Genomic DNA, 22,623 nt, shown 5'->3' with positions numbered 1-22,623 from the left:
GACCAACTCTCCGTGCGTTCTCTATATCCAGTGCGACGCTAAATAGAGACTGTGCCGTCACGATAGTCGTGGCTATGAACACCTTTCTCGTATCAACGACTCTACAGACGTGGCTATGTCTAAGCAGGTTTATTAACACTCAAAAGGGTGAAACTAAAGAAAACAGACAAAACAACACAATCAAATTATGCACAATATATGAACTCGCATATGTACTGCCCTATCTGTAGCAAACTGCATATGAAAATATGAATAAACAATTAGCAGAGCGCCCGAGACGCCATTTTGCCGACCCTCTAACTCGTGGGTAATTAACATATCACAAGTTTCATGCTAAGTGAATCTGTCACTTTTTTTGCACTGAAGTACACACAATTCACATATTTACGTTTTTAAACACATTTAAACAATACATACCGGCGATGCAACCTTAAATTCAAGGCAAAGTGGTCACAGAGACGGTGCGAACTGACTGCGGCCGTCTTCGTGTGATTCCTAATTTCCTACTGAACAACTACTGAACATCCGTGTGACAGTTTCTTTCAAATAAAGTGCACATGGGATGCAGTAAATTAAGGCGTCCACTAGATGATGCTAATAAGACGTAAAAGCAATAAAACTCAGGTATTCAATCACAAAACCCATCAATCTTTTATGCATAACAGAACACCGACATTTTGATTGGGTGGGCACGACTCACGTCTGGGTGGGCCGTGCCCACCCCGGCCCCCCCATAGATCCGGCCCCGATCTAATGGTGAATAAGCATAACTGCTGTGACCAACCCTTGTACAAAGGCAAAAGGCCTCACTTTGAAAGCAACATACTGATTGGCTCAAAAACCAATACTGAAAAACCGATGTCGATATCTGATGTTTTAAAATTTTTACCGATCATATCGGGCAACTCAAATATAAACATAGGTACACATTTATAAACCTTTCAGTTATAAATAAATACTAATTGGATTTTGATGCATTTTATTCTTGTAATATATGAGTTAATAGGTCTGACGCAGCTTTGCCTACGCAACAAACTTAAATGAAGTCCGTGTTTGCAGGTTGTTTTTGTTTTTTTATTTTTTATTTTTGGTAGGACAACAAAAACATGAACAGGACGTACTCATAATACCAAGTGGTAAGCATCACCTTTCCTACAGCATGTGAAGGCAGCATAAGCAAATCGATGTTACGATTGGGATTTAAAGTGTTCTTTGAGGTTTTATTTGTTTTTAGAATTTGGTGGCAGTCCAAAGGTCTGTAGGTTATGGTTTAAAATGACTAAAGTGCAGTGGGAAAACTGTTCGCAAGGCAGGTTATAGGAGTCCGCACCTTCAGTTTCTGTGACACATTGGCCCCCCGTCATGTGACTTTTTATGTGACTTGCATTTCCTCATCCAGTCGGCAGCTCGACAGTCAGCTAAATATCCTCCAACTGCTGGGCTCTTGACTGTTTTTTTCACCGTCAAAATGCAGGACATCATGTTCCGATACTTCGCGTTTGCACTTCTCCTGGCATTTGGATGTGGTAAGTTTAAATAATTTAATTTAGTCATGAAACCTAAACCAGAAGATGCGTTTGGGACTAGATGGGCCTGCTGCTTTATTTAAATTAAAAGAAAAATGAACGATAAAAAATTTTATTAAAAGGCATACCTTTGTGTATTTTATTTGAAACGTCTCTATAAATCTTAAATAACGACAAGTCACCATCAACTTGAATGTAATCAACACAGCTAACCTGGTTAGCTCGAATGCTAATTACGTCTACGTCAACAGCAACTTGAGTAACACAACCGACGCGTGAAGCTTAAATAACACGCCTTTGTTTATTAACATGTTTAACAAAAGTAAGGTCAAAGTGTACTTTGACAGCAATTGTGAAAAGTAGCTTTGCTCATGTCACTTTGATGGTGTAACGGTAGTATAGCAAGCAACTAGCTAACACTGGTTTGGAAAGCCAAAGTTTTGAGTTAATGAGTAAACCCGAGCTTGTCTAACACTCCTATGCTAATGATGGTTTGCCCACAGAAGGCCTCCGTGTAAACAGCGTGGCAGTTTTATTAAATGCATCAAATGAAATAGAACATCTCGATTGCTTGTTAGCAATTAGCCTCATATGGGTGTTTACAACGGAGAGGCATCATCAAGCTGCATTACCGGACTGACCCAGAAAGTTACGTTAATTTGTACTACAGTAAATAGACACTAAAGACTAGAGCTGGGAATCTTTGGGCACCTAACGATTCGATTACGATTACGATTCAGAGGCCCCGATTCGATTATAAAACGATTATTGATGCACCCCTCTCTTTTATTTAAAATTTTTTTTTTTTTTTTTTTTAAATGTTTTGTACATTAGTTCTCAGGCTAACCCAAACTACTATTTCAGTATCAAGTTAACATATAACTAAAGGTGGGAATCTTTGGGCACCTAATGATTCGATTACGATTACGATTCAGAGGCTACGATTCGATTTTAAATCAATTATTGATAACCCCCCCCCCCCCCCCGCTATTAGCTGATTTTAATGTTTTGTACATTAGTTACAAAAAATAAAAAATAAAAATAAAAAAGCCTCGCAGGCTTAAACGACTATTTCAGTATCAAGTTAACAGTTAAAAACAATAAATAATATACTCAAATCCCCATTCTGTATCAGCAGCTTTAAACTACATTCAATTAATTTAATGTTGTGAATCAACCGTTAAAGTTGTTAAAATTGCTCCCGTTATTCCATAATTTCCCTTTTGTCTACTTTCGACATGGGAAAGTTTTAAAACTATTTTAAAGATGGATTCAAGTCAATATTTTACCGATTTAGGAGTATTTTAGATAAAAAGTTAATTAGGTTCGCTTGGAAGGTTCGCTACAACAGCCTTGCAGGGAAGTCTACTGCTTTGAGATGACGGCCGTTTACTAACGCCCGCATCTAGCTTTTTGTACATGTGCTGTTAACGCCACCGAGTCTATAATGCATCTAGTCCTATATAAATATGTTATCTTCCGTACCATTATGTGGACGTACTTTGTAGCAGCTGTCGGCAGCATTCAGGTATGTTGTTGTTTTTTTATCTCGCGGCATCAGTTGAGCTAGAGCCGTGAGTTGAGCATTGGCATTACCCGAGGGGCCGGGTAATGACAAGCATGATGTTTAGCTACATTCGCTCCGTTCCTCATTGCTTCCCGAAGACCGCGCAGCGCGCGGAATGTGTTTTACTTCCGCTTTACTTGACATATTTCAATAATCGGAATTTGGATGTTTGTGAATCGTTCTCGAATCTTCCACGGCCGAATCGCGAATAATCTAAGAATCGGAAATTTCGCACACCTCTACATATAACAGTAAACAAATATACAAAAATAACAGTAAATAAAATACTCCAGTCCCCATTCTGTATCAGCAGCTTTAAACTACATTCAATGAATTTATTGTTGTGAATCAACCGTTACAGTTCTTAAAATTGCTCCCGTTATTCCATAATTTCCCTTCTGTCTACTTTTGACATGTCAAAGTTTTAAAACTGTTTCATCATTTAAAGATAGATTCAAGACAAGATTTTGCCGATTTAAGAGTATTTTAGATTAAAAAGTTAATTAGATTCGCTACAACAGAGCCTTCTAGAGAAGTCTACTGCTTTAAGATGGCGGCTGTTTACTAACGCCGGCAAGTCCGTCATTTCGCATCTCTGTTCAATAATACATGTTCTAACACCGCCGTCGTCTGTCATTTTGAATCTAGTTCTACATATATATGATATCTACTGTAGCCGTATGTTTGTAGCAACTAGCAACTGGGCGCTGTTTGTAGCGGCTGACGGCCGCAGTCAGGTATTAATTGTTTTGTTTTTTTTTTAGCTAGCGGCATGAGTTGAACATGATATTTACTCTCGGTCCGTTCCTCATTGCGTCCCAAAGACCACGCTGACTGTGTTTTACTTCCGCTTTACCTGGTATAATTCAATAATCGGAATTTGAAAGTTTGTGAATCGTTCTCGAATCTTCCACGGCCGAATCGCGAATAATCTAAGAATCGGAAATTTCGCACGCCTCTACTAAAGACACTAAATAGATAGCATTTGCTACGAATACAGTTGTCTAACGTGAGCCAGCATTGTTTGAACTGTCTTTTGTTGCATTGAAGATTAGGCAGACCTGAAAGTAGCTGTCAATTTTGGACTGGAAAAAAAAATCCACCATCTACTGGTAAATATGTTACTAAATGTGTTGGGGATTTGCAGATTGTTACAGCTGCACCAGCAAAACCAGCATCAAAACACAACAAATACTGCAGAGTTGCTCACATTATACAGTACCTAAAAGAAACTAAGTGAAAAATGTTTGATAACTCCCTTTTGAAAAGACATACTTATTGTAGAGGTGGGAATCTTGGGGCACCTAACGATTCGATTACGATTCAGAGGCTTGTATCCCCCGCTTTTAATGTTTCGTACATTAGTTCCAAAATTGTTCAAAAATCCTCTCAGGCTGAACCAAACTACCATTTCGGTGTCAAGTTAACAATTCAAAACTGTAAATAAAATACTCAAGTCCCCATTCTGCATCAGTGGCTTTAAACTACATTCAATGAATGTTGTGAATCAACCGTTACAGTTGTTAAAATTGCTCCTGTTATTCCATAATTACCCTACTGTCTTCTTTTGATATGCGAAAGTTTTAAAATTGTTTCATCATTTAAAGATAGATTCAAGTCAAGATTTTGCCGATTTAGGAGTATTTTAGATAAAAAGTTACTTAGGTTCGCTAGGAAGGTTCTATACAACAGAGCCTTTCTGAGAAGTCTAATGCTTTATGATGGCGGCTGTTTACTAGGGCTGCAGCTATCGAATATTTTATTAGTCGATTCATCGGTGGACTAGTTAGTTCGAATAATCGAGTAATCGGATAACGAACATGAAAAATTAAAATACCAGAGCTGAGCCTCAAACGGTATGATTTTTTTATTTTTTAAATGAGGATTCTTGTACGACAAATGAACAATTGGCTAACTTACATAAAAAAAAGTCCACTAGCTTAAATGCTACAAAATAAAGTTTTCTTAACAATGCTCTTAACAAATGGTTTCAGACACATTTTCCCACAAAAACGGCTAAATATACCTATAAACTAAATTATGAATGCATTAAAAAACATGAGCTCAAACAAAAACTTTGCTTAGGTTGGTCTTAACAGGGAGCAGTTGGATTCAGCCATGTGAAAAGAGGCAGACCAGAGGGCAGTGTATCCATGCTACTTCAATTAAACGAATACTCGAAGCAACAAAATTTAATTCGAATATTTTTTTTTTTTTTTAAACCTGTCCTGTTCAGCTGTTTGACACAGAGAATGGAAGTCTAAGTGCCCGGATTCTGAACAGTTTTAATGTTTCACATGGAGAGTCTGACATACTCCCATTGTGATCCTTCAAAATACCTTTTTATTATGACAAAGCAGCGAACAGGAAGGGATTATGGGGGGACAGAAGAAAAGAAATACAAGAGAAGAAAGAAAAGAAACACATAAACAACAACAAGAAATACATTGAACATCTAAACTAGTTACTAATATGCTGTTGCTATCGTCAGCGAGATGTATTTCCGGTTTACACCTTGTGGGGGCCAATTGGCCAGTGAAAGAGGAGAATGGGGGTGGGGGTGTCTATAAGACTATAAGCTAAGTGATTGAAAGGGGTAGAGTGTACACAAATCAGTTCTGTGATCTAGAACCCAGTAATCGTGTGAATCTCTCGAATATTTTTTTCTAATCGAGTACTGGAGTTAATCGATTAATCGTTGCAGCACTACTGTTTACTAATGCCGGCAAGTCTGGCATTTTCGCATCTAGTTCTCTATACATGTCCTAACGCCGCCGTCGTCTGTCATTTCGCAGCTAGTTATATACAGTGGTACCGCGATCGATTCGACACACGATCTTTTCGAAATCCGATGTAAAATTTGACTCGCCATTTTTTTCCTACATCCGACGACATGCTCGAAATACGACGATTTATGACAGCCCGGCAGTGTCCTTGTTTTCCCACAAGACAGACGCACGGTGGATTCTCTTGTGAGAGAAATCAACATGGGTTCCAACAATGTTAGTGCATGTGGTGAAAAAAAAAGGACACAGGTGAGGCTTACCATTGAAATGAAGTTTGGAATGATAGGGAAATATGAGCGTGGCGTCCGCGTCCGTAAACTGGCTCAACAATACGGCCGTAAAATGGCTACGAGCTCGGCGGTCCTCCGTTCGCCAGTCTTTATAAGTTACGGTGACATTTATTATTACTGTAACATCGCCAGCTCTATCCACCACAGCTGACCCTCAACAATAGAGCAGAGTAAAGGGAAACTAAAAACTCTAATACACTCTCTCTCACTGTCGTCAGCCACGCAGTGCGTTCAGGTACACCACGCAAAAATACATCCGCCATATTAGAACCCAATTTGTTACATTATTGTAGGTATTATTATTCCGATTTTTATCCATAATTTATTTGTTTTGCTCTTTGTAATAGTAACAGCAGTATTTTTTAAGGATTTAGTGTAGGTTTGTGGAACGAATTGATGGAATTATAATGTATTCTTATGGAAAAATCCTGCTCGACATACAACCATTTCGTCTTACAAACAAGGTCCTGGAATGAATTAACTTCGTATGTAGCGGTACCACTATATATATGTGATATCTACTGTAGCATTATGTGGCTGTATGTTTGTAGCAACTAGCAACTGAGCGCTTTTTGTAGCGGCTGTCGGCCGCAGTCAGGTACTATTGTTTTTTTATCTAGTGGCATGAGTTGAACATATTTACTCTCGGTCCGTTCCTCATTGTGTCCCGAAGACCGCGCTGACTGTGTTTTAGTTCTGCTTTACCTGGTATAATTAAATAATCGGAATTTGGATGTTTGTGAATTGTTGTTGAATCTTCCACGGAATCCACGGCCGAATCGCGAATAATCTAAGAATTGGACATTTTGCACGCCTCTAACTGATTGAATATACTAGTCTTTCTCAAAAAATTAGCATATTGTGATAAAGTTCATTATTGTCTGTCATGTACTGATAAACATTAGACTCTCATATATTTTAGATTCATTACACACAACTAAAGTAGTTCAAGCCTTCTATCGTTTTAATATTGATGATTTTGGCAAAAAAGTCAAGAAAAACCAAAAATCCCTAACCCAAAAAATGAGCATATCATGAAAACGTACTCTAAAGAAGCTACTAACCTGATCATCTGAATCAACAGTGTAACTCAATGTATTGACGGGACACAGGGCGCAGGGCCGATTCATAGGGTGCCTATCTCAGTCAAAGTTGACCGAGTAGAACCACAGACAAAGAGCTTTTCCGTTGAAAATTCTTGTGAATAAATGCTTAAATCTGTGGTTTCTTTATATACATAAATGGAAGTAAAACAGTCTCGATTCTTGGTTAAAAGCAAAAAAAGGCCAGTTAGCATTTATTTCACGTAAATATTTCAAACTATGATTCCATTCAGTAAGCAAATTAGCAGCCGCCATATTACAAAGAGCTTTTTGCGTTGAAAATTATTGTGAATACATGCTTAAATCCCTGAACTTTTCATAGATATGGACGTAAAACAGTCTCGATTCACTGTTAAAAGCAAAAAATTATGTTACGTCTAAATTGCAAACTATGATGCTAGTCTGTCAGCAAATTAGCAGCCGCCATATGTAAACAAAGAGCTTTTTGCGTTGAAAATTCCTGTGAATAAATGCTTAAATCCCTGAATTCTTCATAGATATGGACGTAAAATAGTCTTCATTCTTGGTTAAAAGCAAAAAAAACGTGGAGCTAGCATTTATTTATTTATTTTTTAAAAAAATGCGTTTGACTTAATGCCAGATTTGTAATAACGGTACAGTACGAGAAGCTTTTAAATAGGTGACTCTCAGTGCCTTGAAATCTTCTCTATGTGACACCCCTCCATTTATCTTTACAGTACTTCACCATTCACATGGGACCGAAGTGACAGTCAAAGACAAAGATGACAAGTTGTGTCTTTACGCCAATCTCATGGTCAACTTCTCTGTTTCGTACACGACGTCAGAGAACAAGGTGAGTTTCTAGTCCCAATTAAAGACATGGCACTCTAGTCTTGTGTTGCGCAGCGACTCTTAAAAAGTGATGAGGTATGTTGTGTTGCTCCAGAGATTCTTGCCACTCAGCATTTCGCTTGTTGCATTTTCCTGCTGTATATCCTGTCACAAGCACTGGTGAATGGTTGAGTCACAGCTCACATAACTGCAGTTTTGCTTTCAATGAACACAATCTGTTGCAGGATGCCGGTTGACTCCCAAGTAGTTGGGAAATACAAAAATACTTTGTAAAAAAATGGCAGTTGAGTGAAAAAGTACTTACTGGTTTCTTGTTCTGAAATGTTTCAGGTTTCAAATAATCAAACCCATTTCATTTGGCTTTACACTACAAAATAATCTGATATCAAGACTAGGGCTGCAGCTATCGATTATTTTAGTCATCGATGAATCTATCAAGTACCGTAATTTTCAAACTAAAAGCCACTACTTTTTTCCTTCATTTTGAATCCTGCGGTTTATCATCCAGTGCGGCTTATTTGTTGATTTGTTTGGGTTAATAGGTAGCACTTTATTTGACAGCAGCGTCATAAGACCTTCATAATTGTGACTTGACACTATCATGGGCATTACGTCATACTTATGACAGACTTCATTAAGTGTCATCTGGCAAATTATGTCACTAACTCATTTTTGTCCAGTTTGTTTCTCTTACATCCATCAAAAGTGAGATAATTTGCTGTATAACACTAAATGACATCTGTTATAAGCATTCATTTATGCTTTTGGCAGTGTTACGTCATAATTACGACAGTCTTATTGTGCCACAGTCAAATAAAGTGTCACTAAATATCATAACTAGCAATTAATGAAACAACTGGAACAGTAACTGGAGAAATAATTAGCACAGAACATGAATTTTGATTGTTATTTACATATGTAGCGCAGCAATGCATGCTAGGAGGCATCTTGGACAACAACAATGTTTACAGCAGGTGGCAGCAGAGGTTCACCATCTCCTTCAAGGGAGCAGTGATGGCCAAATGTAGCTTCTTCATGGTGGTTCATTTGGTCTTTTGACAGTCTTATGATGCCGCTGTCAAATAAAGTGTTACCGGTTAATATCTTATGATGCCGCAGTCAAATAAAGTCTTATCGGTTAATATCTTCTGGAGTAAATATCCCAAATTACAGTGAGGACAGCTGCGGCTTATAGTCCGGTGTGGCTTATCTATGAACAAATGCTGTTTTCGTGCCAAATTTGGTGGGTGGCGGCTTATAGTCAGTTGCGCCTTATGGTAAAAAGTAGAAAATTATGGTAGTTAGTTAAAATAATCGAGTAATTGGATTAGGAACATTCAATGCGTTGCAAAATTTTGGCGATTTAAAACAGAGGCTTGCTTGGATTTAAAAATATATTAAAATACCTGAGCTTAGCCTCAAATGGTATAAAAACTAAATAAATCAGAATCTAAGTACAACAAAAGAATAATTGGCTAACTTGCATAGCAAAAAGTCCGCTAGCTTAAATGCTATAAAATGCTAACCTTTTTTTTTTTTTTTACAATGCTCTTAAAACACATATTTCTACAAAAAAAACTGTTAAACAGACCTATAAACTAAATTACAAATGCATAAAAAGACTTATTAGCTCAAACTAAAACTTACGTTGGTCTTAACAGGGAGCAGCTGGATTTAGCCGTTAAATGAGTTATGTCATATTCATGGTGGCCGCTAGAGGGCAGTGTATCCACTCAAATTAATATAACGTAATGCAAACACTCTCAAAACCATTACAATGCCAGTGTAATTAAACTACCGGTAATCTTCAAAGTGGCAAAATTTGATTCGAAGCTTTTTACTAATCGAATTACAGTACTCAAGTTAATCGATTAATCGTTCCAGCACTAATCATGACAAATTTTTAGGGCTGTTGTTTCAGATTCTCTTGCAAAATAAGCTGAACATGCAAGCACTTCATAATTAAAAACAAGGACAAGTGTGTTTTCCAGGCAGACGGGTGCCCTCTACTGGCAATTTCCTCAACTATTGAAGGCTGCCCTTACTATATGTCTGCAAATAATTCATGATCCCTGGTATAAAGAAATGAAATGTCAGGCTCTGGGGATTGATAAATACTGGCCTATGCTACAAAGCTGCCAAGTTTCAAGATGATTGGGTCATGAATGACTGAGAAGTATGACTTTATAAAGTTACACGAAAAAATCATAGATAGCTTTAGATGGTCAAAGCTGATTCGATTTTCTCTCCTCAGAGCGAGCTTGCCGAGTTTGAACTTCCCGCCGAGGTTTCGTCGAACGGAAGTAAGTGCGACGCCACGAGTTCGACCTTGAAGCTCAGCTTCGGAGCGGGACACTCCTGGAGCGTGAACTTCATCGTCAACGGGACCACCTACCAGGCGGATGACGTCACGTTCTCCTACAACCTCAGCGACTCTACCGTCTTCCCTAACTCTGCATTGAACGGTAATGCCTCCATATCTCTGGGGAAGAAACACGAAGATTAGGGATGTTCCCAATCACGTGATTGGAAATCTGGTCGGATCAGGTTTTAAAATATATTAACTCATTGGCTGCCATTGACGGCAATAGACGTCCAATTCAATTTGACTCGGGGGCTGGCCCTCCAAGCCAAAATGGATTGGATGTCTATCGCCGTCAATGACAGTTAAATGTTAGAAGTCTTCTGTCATATTTGCTGACCGATGTCAGGCCAACTTCATTATTTATGCAAGTTTATTTAAATTAAACATAACAATTCGACTTAATTTGTTTGCAACATTATTTTGTGCTGTATTTTTTTTTAATTAAAGGTGGGGTTCCATTTGTGACTGCTGCACTAATACAGGGTTTATGCGGGTCATAAAAAGCATTGAAAGTCATTAAATGGATTTTGTCAAAAATCAGGCTTTAAAAAGCATTAAACTAAATATTCAAGGCATTAAAATTATGTAAACTTGACAGTTAAAGAAACATTTTTTTACAAAATGTGTTACAGTTGTCCGATATTATCAACTACCCGATAATATTGGCCGATGAAATCATTTTATAATGATATCGGATAATATGGATATCAGTTTTTCAGTTTTGGGCCAATATTCATGTTGCCTTCCAAGTGAATGTAGAAACCTTCTGCCTTTGTTCAAGGGCTGGTCACAGCCTAGCACAGCATTTATGCTTATTGACCATTAGATGTGCCGCTAAGATTTTTGGAGTTTGTTAAAAATTGCAAAAATTAAAATGAACAATCAAAGATAAATGATTATAAAGTCTTAACATACCTCACTCACGTAGTGAAGCTCTGTGCGTTTATTGTTATTTTGAGCCAGAAGCACGATGTGAGCTGTATGTGATATGGCAGTGCCTTATTGACACTTTGCACCTGATCAAAAAAATACTGATGTTTGCACTACTTTGATTTCAACAATGAATATAGTGGTGCAATACAGGCACTTATTCCACAACTTCAGTTCAAGTTTGTTCCATTATTTTTCACAGAATGTTTTTTGGGAAAACCTTGAAGTTGTTACATTTATCATTATAAAAGGATCCAATGGGGCATCACAATACAATTAGCATTAATATGGTACGTTCACGACCACATTGGTATCGTATTTTTGGAGTTGGACAGTATTGTGATATCGGTTAAAAAGTAGTCATAGGACAACTCTACTTACAATTTGTGTGTGGGAAACTATCTACAGTTGTTACATTTGTTTAACATGGCATTAAAGAGCATTAAATTAGCTAATACCTGTAGAAACCCTGTAATAACTATTTTATATGTTATAATCTTGGAATGGCTTTGTTCAAACTGAATGGAACATTGGATATGCCCCAGACACCCCAATACATTTCCAAGGTATCGGATCAGGACTCTGTATCGGCAGATTGTCAATCGGGTGACTTGGACTCACTTGCAAAAATATGTGATCGGGGCGTCCTGAACGAAGTTGCGCAAAAGACACTTTCAGCTGTAGGGTGTTAGCAAATTAGCAACACAACGTGCTAAGTTTAGTGCAAGCATGTAAATGACACACAGGAGCTACAAAAATCTAACAAACAGGTGACACGTGGAACACAACGATGTTAAAATAGGACTTGTATAACACTAAAGGAATCAAATGCAATAATTCATTTCATAACATACAGTAAGAAATAATGAAATGGAAAATATCGCATATGCTCATTACCGAATTGTATACTTTGCTTTTCGTCTTTGTGTAGCAATTTATCAGAAATGCAGAGAAAACTCGTCCATGTTTGTACACCAACGATTAAAACACTTATTTTCCCTTCTTCAGACACTCTTTCCGTGAATGCAAGACCTCACATCACTGACATAAGCATGGACACATGCTACTCCTGCAAGAGCAAAGAGACCATTCAGTCCGACATGGTCAACCAGACCCTATGGAACGTGCTAATCCAGGCGTTCATCAAAAATGGAACGCAGAGTGAAAACTGTAAGTACGAGTTTGGCCTAGTGCTAGCCATTCTTATATTGACTAAGAGTGTGGCAATATATCGATATTAGGGCTGTCAAACGATTAAAAATTTTAATCAAGTTAATTACAGCTTAAAAATTAATTAATCGCAATTAATCGCAATTCAAACCATCTATAAAATATGCCATATTTTTCTGTAAATTATATATATATTCTGTAAAATGTTGGAATGGAAAGATAAGACACAAGATGGATATATACAGTGGGGAGAACAAGTATCTCCCCACTGTACATTCAACATACGGTACGTAAGGACTGTAGTGGGCATTTCACTCTACTGTCATTTAAATCTGTCTATGCTGTCCTCACTCCGAAGCGTCTACTTTTTCCAAAGCTATCCAGCTAGTGAACGACACCTTAATAATCAGACTTCTTCCTTTTTCATCTGATTTATTAATAAAATAGCCTCAAACTATTGTCCTCTTTAGACCGTCATAAAACTACCAAAAAAAAAGTACACAAGCGTTGCATTAGCAACAACGTTAGCTTAGCACGCTATACAGGTTCACTAAACATAAACAAAAAGCGTCTCATACAAAAAATAGAACATTTCGCTTACTAACATAATATGTACATTCTTTACAACAACCATACTTACGGACAAATCTTGTCCAAGGATCACATAAGCACAACATTACAACGTAGGCGTCAGCCCGAGACGTCGTGCAGCCATATTGAACTGGCAAGAAAAAATAAACCATGTCGCAAAGCGACCACAAGAGTTCGCTGTTACAGCACAAAAAGCCTTGCTGTAAAACGTACCAAAAGGCAGAATACTGTCTGAGCGGGACATGTGCGTTAATTGCGTCAAATATTTTAACGTGATTAATTAAAAAAATTAATTACCGCGCGTTAACGCGATAATTTTGACAGCCCTAATCGATATATTACCATACTTTGTACTGTATTTTTCAGACCATGAGTCGTACCTGAGTATTAGTTGCACCAGCCAAAAAATGCGCAATAAAGGGAGGGGAAAAACAAATATAAGTCACACCGGAGTATAAGTCGCATTTTTTCTGGGTACATTTGATAAAATCCAACACCAAGAACACACATGTCATCTTGTAAGGGAATTTGAAATAAAAATAGAATGGGGAACAACTGGCTGAATAACTGTACGTTATGCTAATGTAACATGACGCATAAACAAGAAATTGAGAAGGAGCCCAGTTTGAGCTGCATATTTCACTACTTGCAGCTTGTAATATGCAGAAAATGATTTTCTTTTCGGTGCCATTTTTTTCAGCCCTTCTCAGTTGTTTTTATAAGTTATCGCCAATGTTAACACACGGGCATTGAGCGTCCTGTAGCGGTTTAGTGTAAAAATAACATGTGAAATGATATAATAATGTGTTAATAATTTCACACATAGGTTGCTCCAGAGTATAAGTCGCATCCCAAACTATGAAAAGAAATGCGACTTAGAGTCCGAAAAAATACGGTATTAAGGTAATCGATATGCTCCCGCCTGGAATCAATATATCGCTTTAAGAAGATGTCACTGGATTATAAAGAAACCAACCAGTTGCGACTAGTGCTGCAACGATTAATCGATTAACTCAAGTAATTCGATTAGATAAAAGATATGAATTAAATTTTGCTGCTTCGAGTATTAATTTAAAGAGCATACGACATGAGAAAAAAAGTCTTAAATAGCATTATTATCTGAATTAGAATCATATTTTGAGACGATTCGACTATATACAACAATGTAGCAAAGCGCAGATGACGAGAAATTAGTCTTTTAATCTGCTGGTTAGCCACGCCTACCATTATAGGGCTCTAGCGTCCCCAACAGGTGGATGACGTCAGCGGGAAAATGGGCTCATCGGTTTTATTATTCAGCCCATTGAGGGGGAATTATTCAGAACGAGGAAAACCCGACAAAGAGAGCCGCAAAATGTCATTGTTTCAGTCTCTCTACTCCTATATTTTTACAGCATATTCTTTTTATCCAAGTATTTTCCCCAATAGCTAAATAAATGGCTTGAGAAGGACCAGTCAGCCCGTCGAGGGGGAACTATTCACAACGAGGAAAACGCAACGACGAGAGCTGCAAAATGTCATTGTTTCTGTCTCTTTACTTCAATATTTTACAGGATATTCTTTTTATCCAAGTATTTCCCCCAATTGCTAAATAAATGGCATGGTCATCACAAATAACAGTCTTGTGCTAAAGGGAATATGAAATAATAAAAATGCACTTATTCAGGACGACATGGCAAAATTACTCCATAATGGTAAAAACTGTCGACTTCACCTTTACTGTCGCACCTCCCGGACGATATTTTATGACACCTAAATCGGACATATGTCATTTCCCTTCCCCGGCTTCGGAGAATGTAAACAAACCAAGAGGCGTGACAGCTAGCCGACATGCTAACCCAAATCGAGTGATGTTTCAAAGTCTTCGAAGCAGAAAATCACACATAACTAACCCGGATTATTTGACATGACGACTGGGATGTCGATTTACTTCGCGGATCGGCAAACCGCCCGGCGGAGAGCAATTTACAGTTCGTTCCCCGGAGGAGGGCGGCTGCAGATGTTGTGCAGCTAACGTGCAGCTAATGTGCATGAGGAGAGCTTTTTATATGCCTATCAATGATCAAACGTAAGTAGTCCTTTATTTAAAGAAAGTTTGTAGTGTTTACTTTGTAATCGCTGTATTAATATTTGACATAATACAAAACAATCCACGTAAGTCCAATGGTCCCACAGTAGTAGGGCTTTTTTTGGCATATATCCACGGTGAATGGGAACCTTTTGAAACTCCAAAAAGGCGCACACGCCTCTGCTTCATAAAGCAAGATTTTTCTGCAGCCGTTTAGCTGGCGTGATGTGAAAAATAAACGTATTAATCCGCAAAATCAGCTGAATCCTTAGTCCTCATACACAACAGTACCACTGTTTCGTGAAGAGGACGCCTTCACCCGTACACGTCACAGCGCCCTCCTCCTCTATGCAAGACCGAAGGCGGAAGTCACTCATTTTCATGGCGCCGGATTAAAAAAAACTAAATAATTATAGCGATCGCTTCCACACACATCCAAGCGGTCCATATCATTCAGGAGCATAAAATACCGCGTGTATTATGAAATAAACATGCTTTTTCATGTCACATGCACTTTAAAGTGGTGTTGTAATGGTTTGTTTTGAAAGTGTTTGCATTTAGTTTTATTGATTTGGGTGGATACACTGCCCTCTAATGGTGACAGTGAATGTGACATAACTCATTTCACATGGCTGAATCCAGCTGGTCCCTGTTAAGACAAACATAAGCTAAGTTTTTGGTTGAGCTAATGTTTTTTTTTTTTTTTTATGCATTCGTAATTCAGATGATAGATGTATTTAGCCGTTTTTTTGTGGGAATGTGTGAACCATTTGTTAAGAACATTGTTTAAGTTTAAAAAAAAAAAAAAAAAAAAAAAAAAAAAAAAAAAAACATTTTATAGCATTTGAGCTAGCGGACTTTTGCTTTGTAAGTTAGCCAATTGCTCTTTAGTTATACATAGATCCTCATTTTTTTTTTTTTTTTTTTTTTTTTAAATACTTTTTAAGGCTTAGCTCAGGTATTTTAATTTTGTTAAAATAAATAAAAATAAAAATATAATTTATGAATATATTTATAATTTATTATAATTTTTTAATTTATAAATATAATTTAATAATGTTCCTTATCCGACTACTCGATTGTTCGAACTAGTTCATCGATTAATACTAAAACTAAAATAATAAATATAATAATAATAAATAATAATAATAAAACTAAAATAATTGATAGCTGTAGCCCTAGTTTCGACCAACATTTTCCACAAGAATAACGTCAACTCACAGGCTACAATTGATGACACTAGACATCCAATCCATTCCTCCCGGTCAGTGGCATTCAAACATGAACATTCAAAGCTAGTCCTCCCAGTTTAAATGAATAAAATAGCTTGTTTGTCCTCTTTAATAGTTGTGTTGTAGATGGATGGATGGATGGAATACCGTAGTTTGATTTCCTGATTTGTTTCAATAATTGTTGTATAATCATTATTGTGACATTCCCCCAAATACTATTGATAGGTTCTCTCTCTTTTCATAGTGACCACATGTGCCGCCGACTTGCCTGTAATACCCACCCCCACTCCCACCCCAGTGGTTCCTGTGACAAACACCACAGCCAGCACTCTCGCTCCTACAACCCCCCCGACCCCCACCCTACCCACACCCACAATCGGGAACTTCAGCATCAAGCCGGACGAGAACAGCACAGCCTGTCTGTTGGCAAACTTTGCCCTGCGGATTGGCGTCAAGCAAGGCGAGGTGTGTGTGATCCCCTCAATTACTTTGCTCTTTAGATTGACTTAAGCTTTCTCATTTTTAATACCTTTCTGCTGTAGAAGTATCAGGAAATGAACCTGGACCCTAACGTGACCACAGTGTCTGGATCGTGTGGAGTCAACAGTAGTGAGCTGGTGTTGGTGTCTAATGCCATGACCGTAGCGCTCACTTTTACCAATGTGAGTCTTCTGCTACACTCTCTTGTAATGTAGTGTTTGCCACAAAATTGGGTACATTTTCATCTGTATTTCCTATGAAAGAACTGTATAAGAAGAGGCTTTAGTACTTTAAGGTGTTTGAGTGCACAGTGTGTACTCTAGGGGTGTGACAAAATATCGAAATGGTGATATATCGTGATACTTTGTATCCCAAAAGATTATCCATATGCTCCTGCCAAGAATCGAGATATTGTTAGAATCGAGATATTGTTTTAAAAAGGTGTCAATGTTTAAAAAAAAAAAAAAAAGGAACCAACAAGTTGTTATAAAAATCTTCCACAGCACTCACTCAGACATTTTGTCATGTAGAACAAACTTGGATACAACGCTTGAAAAAATAATGAATTACTTCAAAAGTGCAACTCTTTAGCATTCAGAAACACTAAAAGAAATGAATAAAAAACACTGTGGTGGTCAGTAAATGTTAATTTTATAGAGCAAGTGCAGGGAAATATATATGGAATCACTCCATTCTGAGGAAAAAAATATGGAATCATGAGACACAAAGAAATAACAAAACACATCTCTAGTATTTAGTAGCATCACCTCTGGCTTTTATGACAGCTTGCAGTCTCTGAGGCATGGACTTGATTAGTATTCGTCATCAATTTGGTGCCACCGCTCTTTGATTGCAGTTGCCAGATCATCCATACAGGGTGTGAAGCCCTGATGTGGTCCATTTTTTTCAATTTCCACCACAGGTTTGAGATCTGGGCTATTTGCAAGGAAGGGCAAGGAATGCTTTAACAGTTTTAGCTCTGTGGCATGATGCATTGTCATCTTAAAAAATGACAAACATATTTTCAATTGAAGGGATAAGAAAGCTGTCTAAAATTTCAATGTAAACTTTTGCATTTATTGAAGATTTAACCACAGCCATCTCCCCAGTGCCTTTGCCTGACATGTAGCCCCATATCATCAAGGACTGAGGGAATTTTGATGTCTTTTTCAGGCAATCATCTTTGTAAATCTCACTGGAACGGCACCAAACAAAAGTTCCAGCATCTTCACCTTGTCAAGAGTCAAGAATCTGCATTGGACAAGGTGATGATGCTGGAACCAAACAAAAGTTCCAGCATCTTCACCTTGTCAAGAGTCAAGAATCTGCATTGGACAAGGTGTTGATGCTGGAACCAAACAAAAGTTCCAGCATCTTCACCTTGTCAAGAGTCAAGAATCTGCATTGGACAAGGTGATGATGCTGGAACTTTTGTTTGGTGCTGTTCCAGTTAGACCTTAAATGGCCCAAGACTACCTAATTGCCTAAACTACCTTAACTACCTTGCTAAAACTACCTAATTGCCTGGCATTGACTGCCACTGACAGCCATAGACGTTCAATCCGTTTGAAGTGGGAGGGATGGCAGCGAATGAACATTCGTTCATTCGCTGCCACCCTCCCAGTTTAAATGGATTGGACGTCTACTAGTGATAAACTAATTCCAATTCACACTAGAATCTTGTTTCTCTGTTAATTAGTTGTTAGTAGAATATCCTAGAATGATTTCCTGAAAGGTGATATAATGCGATACTTTGTAGCCCAAAAGGTTGTCGATATGCTCCCACCAGGAATCCTTATTATCAATCGCTCTTTCCCCTCACATCAGGCCCCGCCGAGTAGGAAGGCGGCGGCGATGCACACGAAAGCCTCGGGCGCGGGCCTGGGTGGAGTTGCCGCGGGTGCAGATCTTGGTGGTAGTAGCAAATATGTATTAATAAACCCTTGAAAACATCCCTCCGTTGTTTTTTGCTTTGAAATACAACCATGTTTCCACAGTAGCGAAAGTGGAGTAGTAAAGGAAGTGACGATCGGCCCGCCATGATATTTACGTCATCAGGCATCGTGCTGAGACCCAGGAATTTAACGCCAGCTTTTACGCACACAGCTTCCCGGGAAAGTCCCGGACATGATACTAAGGCACGACCTGGAAATGTCCGCGTAATCTCCGTGTCAGTCGACCCCGGAAATTGTTTTCACATACAACTGCTGCACGGTTAAATCCCCCGATATTCCTGGTGTTTCGGAGTGTGTGGTAGGGGCTAAAGTGTCTGTTGATCACTCTGTATCAGCAAAATGAATAATTATGGGTGTAATGTAGCAATTCCAAGTTGATGAATCATTCTATTTAAGCATGTGGTTTCTTCACTGATCTGAGAATTTGCGTTTCCTGACAGAACACGAATAAATTCCACCTGCAGGCTATGAATGTTACGGCAAAGTTGAGTTCTGGTAAGGTTAATGGTTTTTCCTAAACACACGAAACGCATTCATCAAGCAGGACAAGGCTAATGTTCACTTGTGTGTCGTTGCTAGGTGTAGTCTTCTCCGCTGCAAACAGTAGCTTGATTCTGTGGGAGGCAGCATTGGGCAGCTCGTACATGTGCAACAAAGAGCAGAATTACTCCATCACCAGCCAACTCAACATCTTCACCTTCAACCTCCAAGTACAGCCTTTCGCCGTGAAGAAAGGCCTCTTCAGTACAGGTACTCTCTTCTGTTCAAAGTTAGTAGTTTAGCAACACAAACAAACACAATGTCCTAATTTGTAGTGCATTGTTTAACACCTAAAGCTACTCATTTTGCTGTAAAGCATAATGACTTCTAACGTATTGTAATTTCACAAGTACAGTAGTACCTTGACTCATGAATGCCACGATTATTTCTGTGCAATATGAACCTCCACCTCCGGAATCTGACACGAAGAATGGCCAGATATATTTTTGTCAGTCATTGGCCTTGACCCCTAAACACACACACACGGAACACTAGAATTATTAATTTCTGATGCAACTTTTCGTTAAAAAGAACTTCTGTTTTATTGTGATTTTAGACAATAAGGTGCTAGTTATATATATATATATATATATATATATATATATATATATATATATATACTAGGGCTGTCAAACGATTAAAATTTTTAATCGAGTTAATTACATCTTAAAAATTAATTAATCGTAATTAATCGCAATTAATCGCAATTCAAACCATCTATAAAATATGCCATATTTTTCTGTAAATTATATATATATATTCTGTAAAATAAATTGTTGGAATGGAAAGATAAGACACAAGATGGATATATACAGTCAACCTACGGTACATAAGGACCATAGTGGGCATTTCACTCTACTGTCATTTAAATCTGTCTATGCGGTCCTCACTCCGAAGCGTCTACTTTTTCCAAAGCTAGACAGCTAGTGAACGACGCCTTAATAATCAGACTTCTTCCTTTTTCACCTGATTTATTAATAAAATGGCCTCACACCATTGTCCTCTTTAGACCGTTGTAAAACTACAAAAAAAAGTACACAAGCATTGCATCAGCAACAACGTTAGCTTAGCACGCTATACAGGTTCACTAAACATAAACAAAAAGCGTCTCATACAAAAAATATAACATTTCGCTTACTAACATAATATGTACATTCTTTACAACAACCATACTTACGGACAAACCTTGTCCAAGGATCATATAAGCACAACATTATCAGCCCGAGACGTCGAGCAGCCATATTGAACTGGCAAGAACACAATAAACCATGTCGCAAAGCGACCACAAGAATTCGCTGTTAGACAGCAAAAAAAGCCTTGCTGTAAAACTTACCAAAAGGCAGAATACTGTCTGAGCGGGACATATGCGTTAATTGCGTCAAATATTTTAACGTGATTAATTTAAAAAATTAATTACCGCGCGTTAACGCGATAATTTTGACAGCCCTAATATATACATACATGTATGTATGTATATATATGTGTATATGTGTATATATTAGGGCTGCTGTTATCGAATATTTTAGTAATCGAGTAATCGACTGAAAATTCTATCGATTAATCAAGTAATCGGATAAAACAAAAAATTTTTTTTTTGCATCTCAGATGTAACTAGAATAAAAAAAAAAAAGACTAATTCACTGCTTTCACTCAAAAAACCTTTAGACCTTATTAATATATATATATATATATATATATATATATATACACACACACCTAAAAATGCCTTTACGCTTGATAACACACATAACTTAAAAGTTAGGATTTTTTCCCCACGTGTTTCAATTGAATTTCTATTTGTGTCAAGCCATTTTTAAGTTCTAGTTAAGTTTTAAGTTAGTCTAAACTGTAAGTCCTGATAGGATTTTGAGTTTTTGCAGTGTTCAAAATAAATGTATGATACAGGCTGTATTGGAGCACATTAGGGACCAGTGCTACTTGGTGTTTTATCCAGCAATGACTACTGAGCTAAAATTGATAGTTAGCATTCTTGAGTTTTTATTTTACATCCTCATCACTCCACAACGCTATGTTATGTTAAAGCCTGTATGTAAGACACGTTAGCCACGCATCGAAAGTGGTCATAATTAATAGAAACCTAGCCCTCCGCAGGGCTAACATTACGTGACGTGACGTACGTAACGTTAATCTTATTTATTAGCGCTTTAGCGCTCTTATTAGCGCTTAGCGCTCTACTGCTTAAGATGGCGGCTGTTTACCAACGCTGCCCAGACGTGGCCGAGTCTGTCAATGTGCATCTAGTTCAACATACATGTGATCTCTGAGACTCATCAGATGCTACCCGCTACCAACGAAGCATCGTGCGGGCTAGTAGTTAGCAACGTCGGCGTCGTTTGTAGCGGCTGTCGGCTGCAGTAAGTTGTTTTGTTTTTTTTTTTGCTTCTTCCTCCACGCACGTGACATCAGCGCGTTGTCCCGCATTAAAAGTAGTCCGAGCAAAACAAGATGCTTAGAACTGTCAAAATAAACGATTACTCGAGGTGAATAAAATTACTCGGATCAGTTTTTAAACTCGAGTTACTCGAGTTGCTCGAGTATTCGTTTCAGCTCTAGTGTATATATATATATACTATAACATTAATGCTAGGTGTTTTTTTTTTTTTTTTAAGAATTGTTTTGAATCATGTTGGAAAGGCGAAGTCAGTGTTCTGAAACTGTTTACATTCCATTCTTTTGCACTAGTTAATTCTATCACCATTTGAACTCATTGATTATTTGTGATTTATTATTGTTTTTTTACGTGTTTATTTGTACTTCAATAAATAATTTAATTGTTCCAAAATGTTTTTGTGAATTGACAAGCGTCAACAAAAATTTCATTGCTAAATTAGAATTTTAAAAAATACATATATATATTTTTTGATTATTAGGTTAGTCGACTAATCGGGAGAAAATTTGTCGTTTGGTACAGCCCTAATGTTAAAAATTATGTCCAGTAGGGCAGCAGGATCTTATAGCACAACATTTAAAAGTAGGAAGTACCTTTTACAGTGCCTCTCGTGTAGGGCTGCAGCTATCGAATATTTTAGTAATCGACTGTAAATTCTATCGATTAATCGAGTAATCGGATAAAACAAATATATTTTTAGGTGAAGCGCAATTATAAATATACATGAGAAAACAAGACATTTCATCTAATCTTGAACCATTTTCAGTCAATTAATGTCTTTATTTTCAATGTATATT

The 22,623-nt window shown here is 37.7% G+C and overlaps 1 protein-coding gene across 3 annotated transcripts in view; it reads left to right on the top strand.

The window, feature by feature from the left end:
• The first annotated feature begins 1,332 nt into the window (after positions 1-1,332).
• lamp2 (lysosomal-associated membrane protein 2) overlaps positions 1,333-22,623 on the top strand; it is a 38,307-nt gene continuing 17,016 nt past the window's right edge. The window contains exons 1-8 of one of the 3 annotated variants that reach the window (XM_057850238.1): positions 1,333-1,526; positions 7,971-8,086; positions 10,340-10,550; positions 12,389-12,550; positions 16,686-16,906; positions 16,984-17,103; positions 19,317-19,371; positions 19,456-19,626. In XM_057850238.1, coding sequence (XP_057706221.1) covers positions 1,469-1,526; positions 7,971-8,086; positions 10,340-10,550; positions 12,389-12,550; positions 16,686-16,906; positions 16,984-17,103; positions 19,317-19,371; positions 19,456-19,626 — 1,114 coding nt within the window. In that variant the 5' untranslated portion in view covers positions 1,333-1,468. The remainder of the gene's footprint in view (positions 1,527-7,970; positions 8,087-10,339; positions 10,551-12,388; positions 12,551-16,685; positions 16,907-16,983; positions 17,104-19,316; positions 19,372-19,455; positions 19,627-22,623) is intronic. The other 2 variants (XM_057850239.1, XM_057850240.1) reach the window with 2 other exon arrangements.

The sequence above is a fragment of the Corythoichthys intestinalis genome, chromosome 11, assembly GCF_030265065.1.
Source record: "Corythoichthys intestinalis isolate RoL2023-P3 chromosome 11, ASM3026506v1, whole genome shotgun sequence".
Lineage (NCBI taxonomy): Eukaryota > Metazoa > Chordata > Actinopteri > Syngnathiformes > Syngnathidae > Corythoichthys > Corythoichthys intestinalis.
Note: the sequence above shows the minus strand (reverse complement) of the source record. Positions and strands in the feature narration are given on the sequence as shown.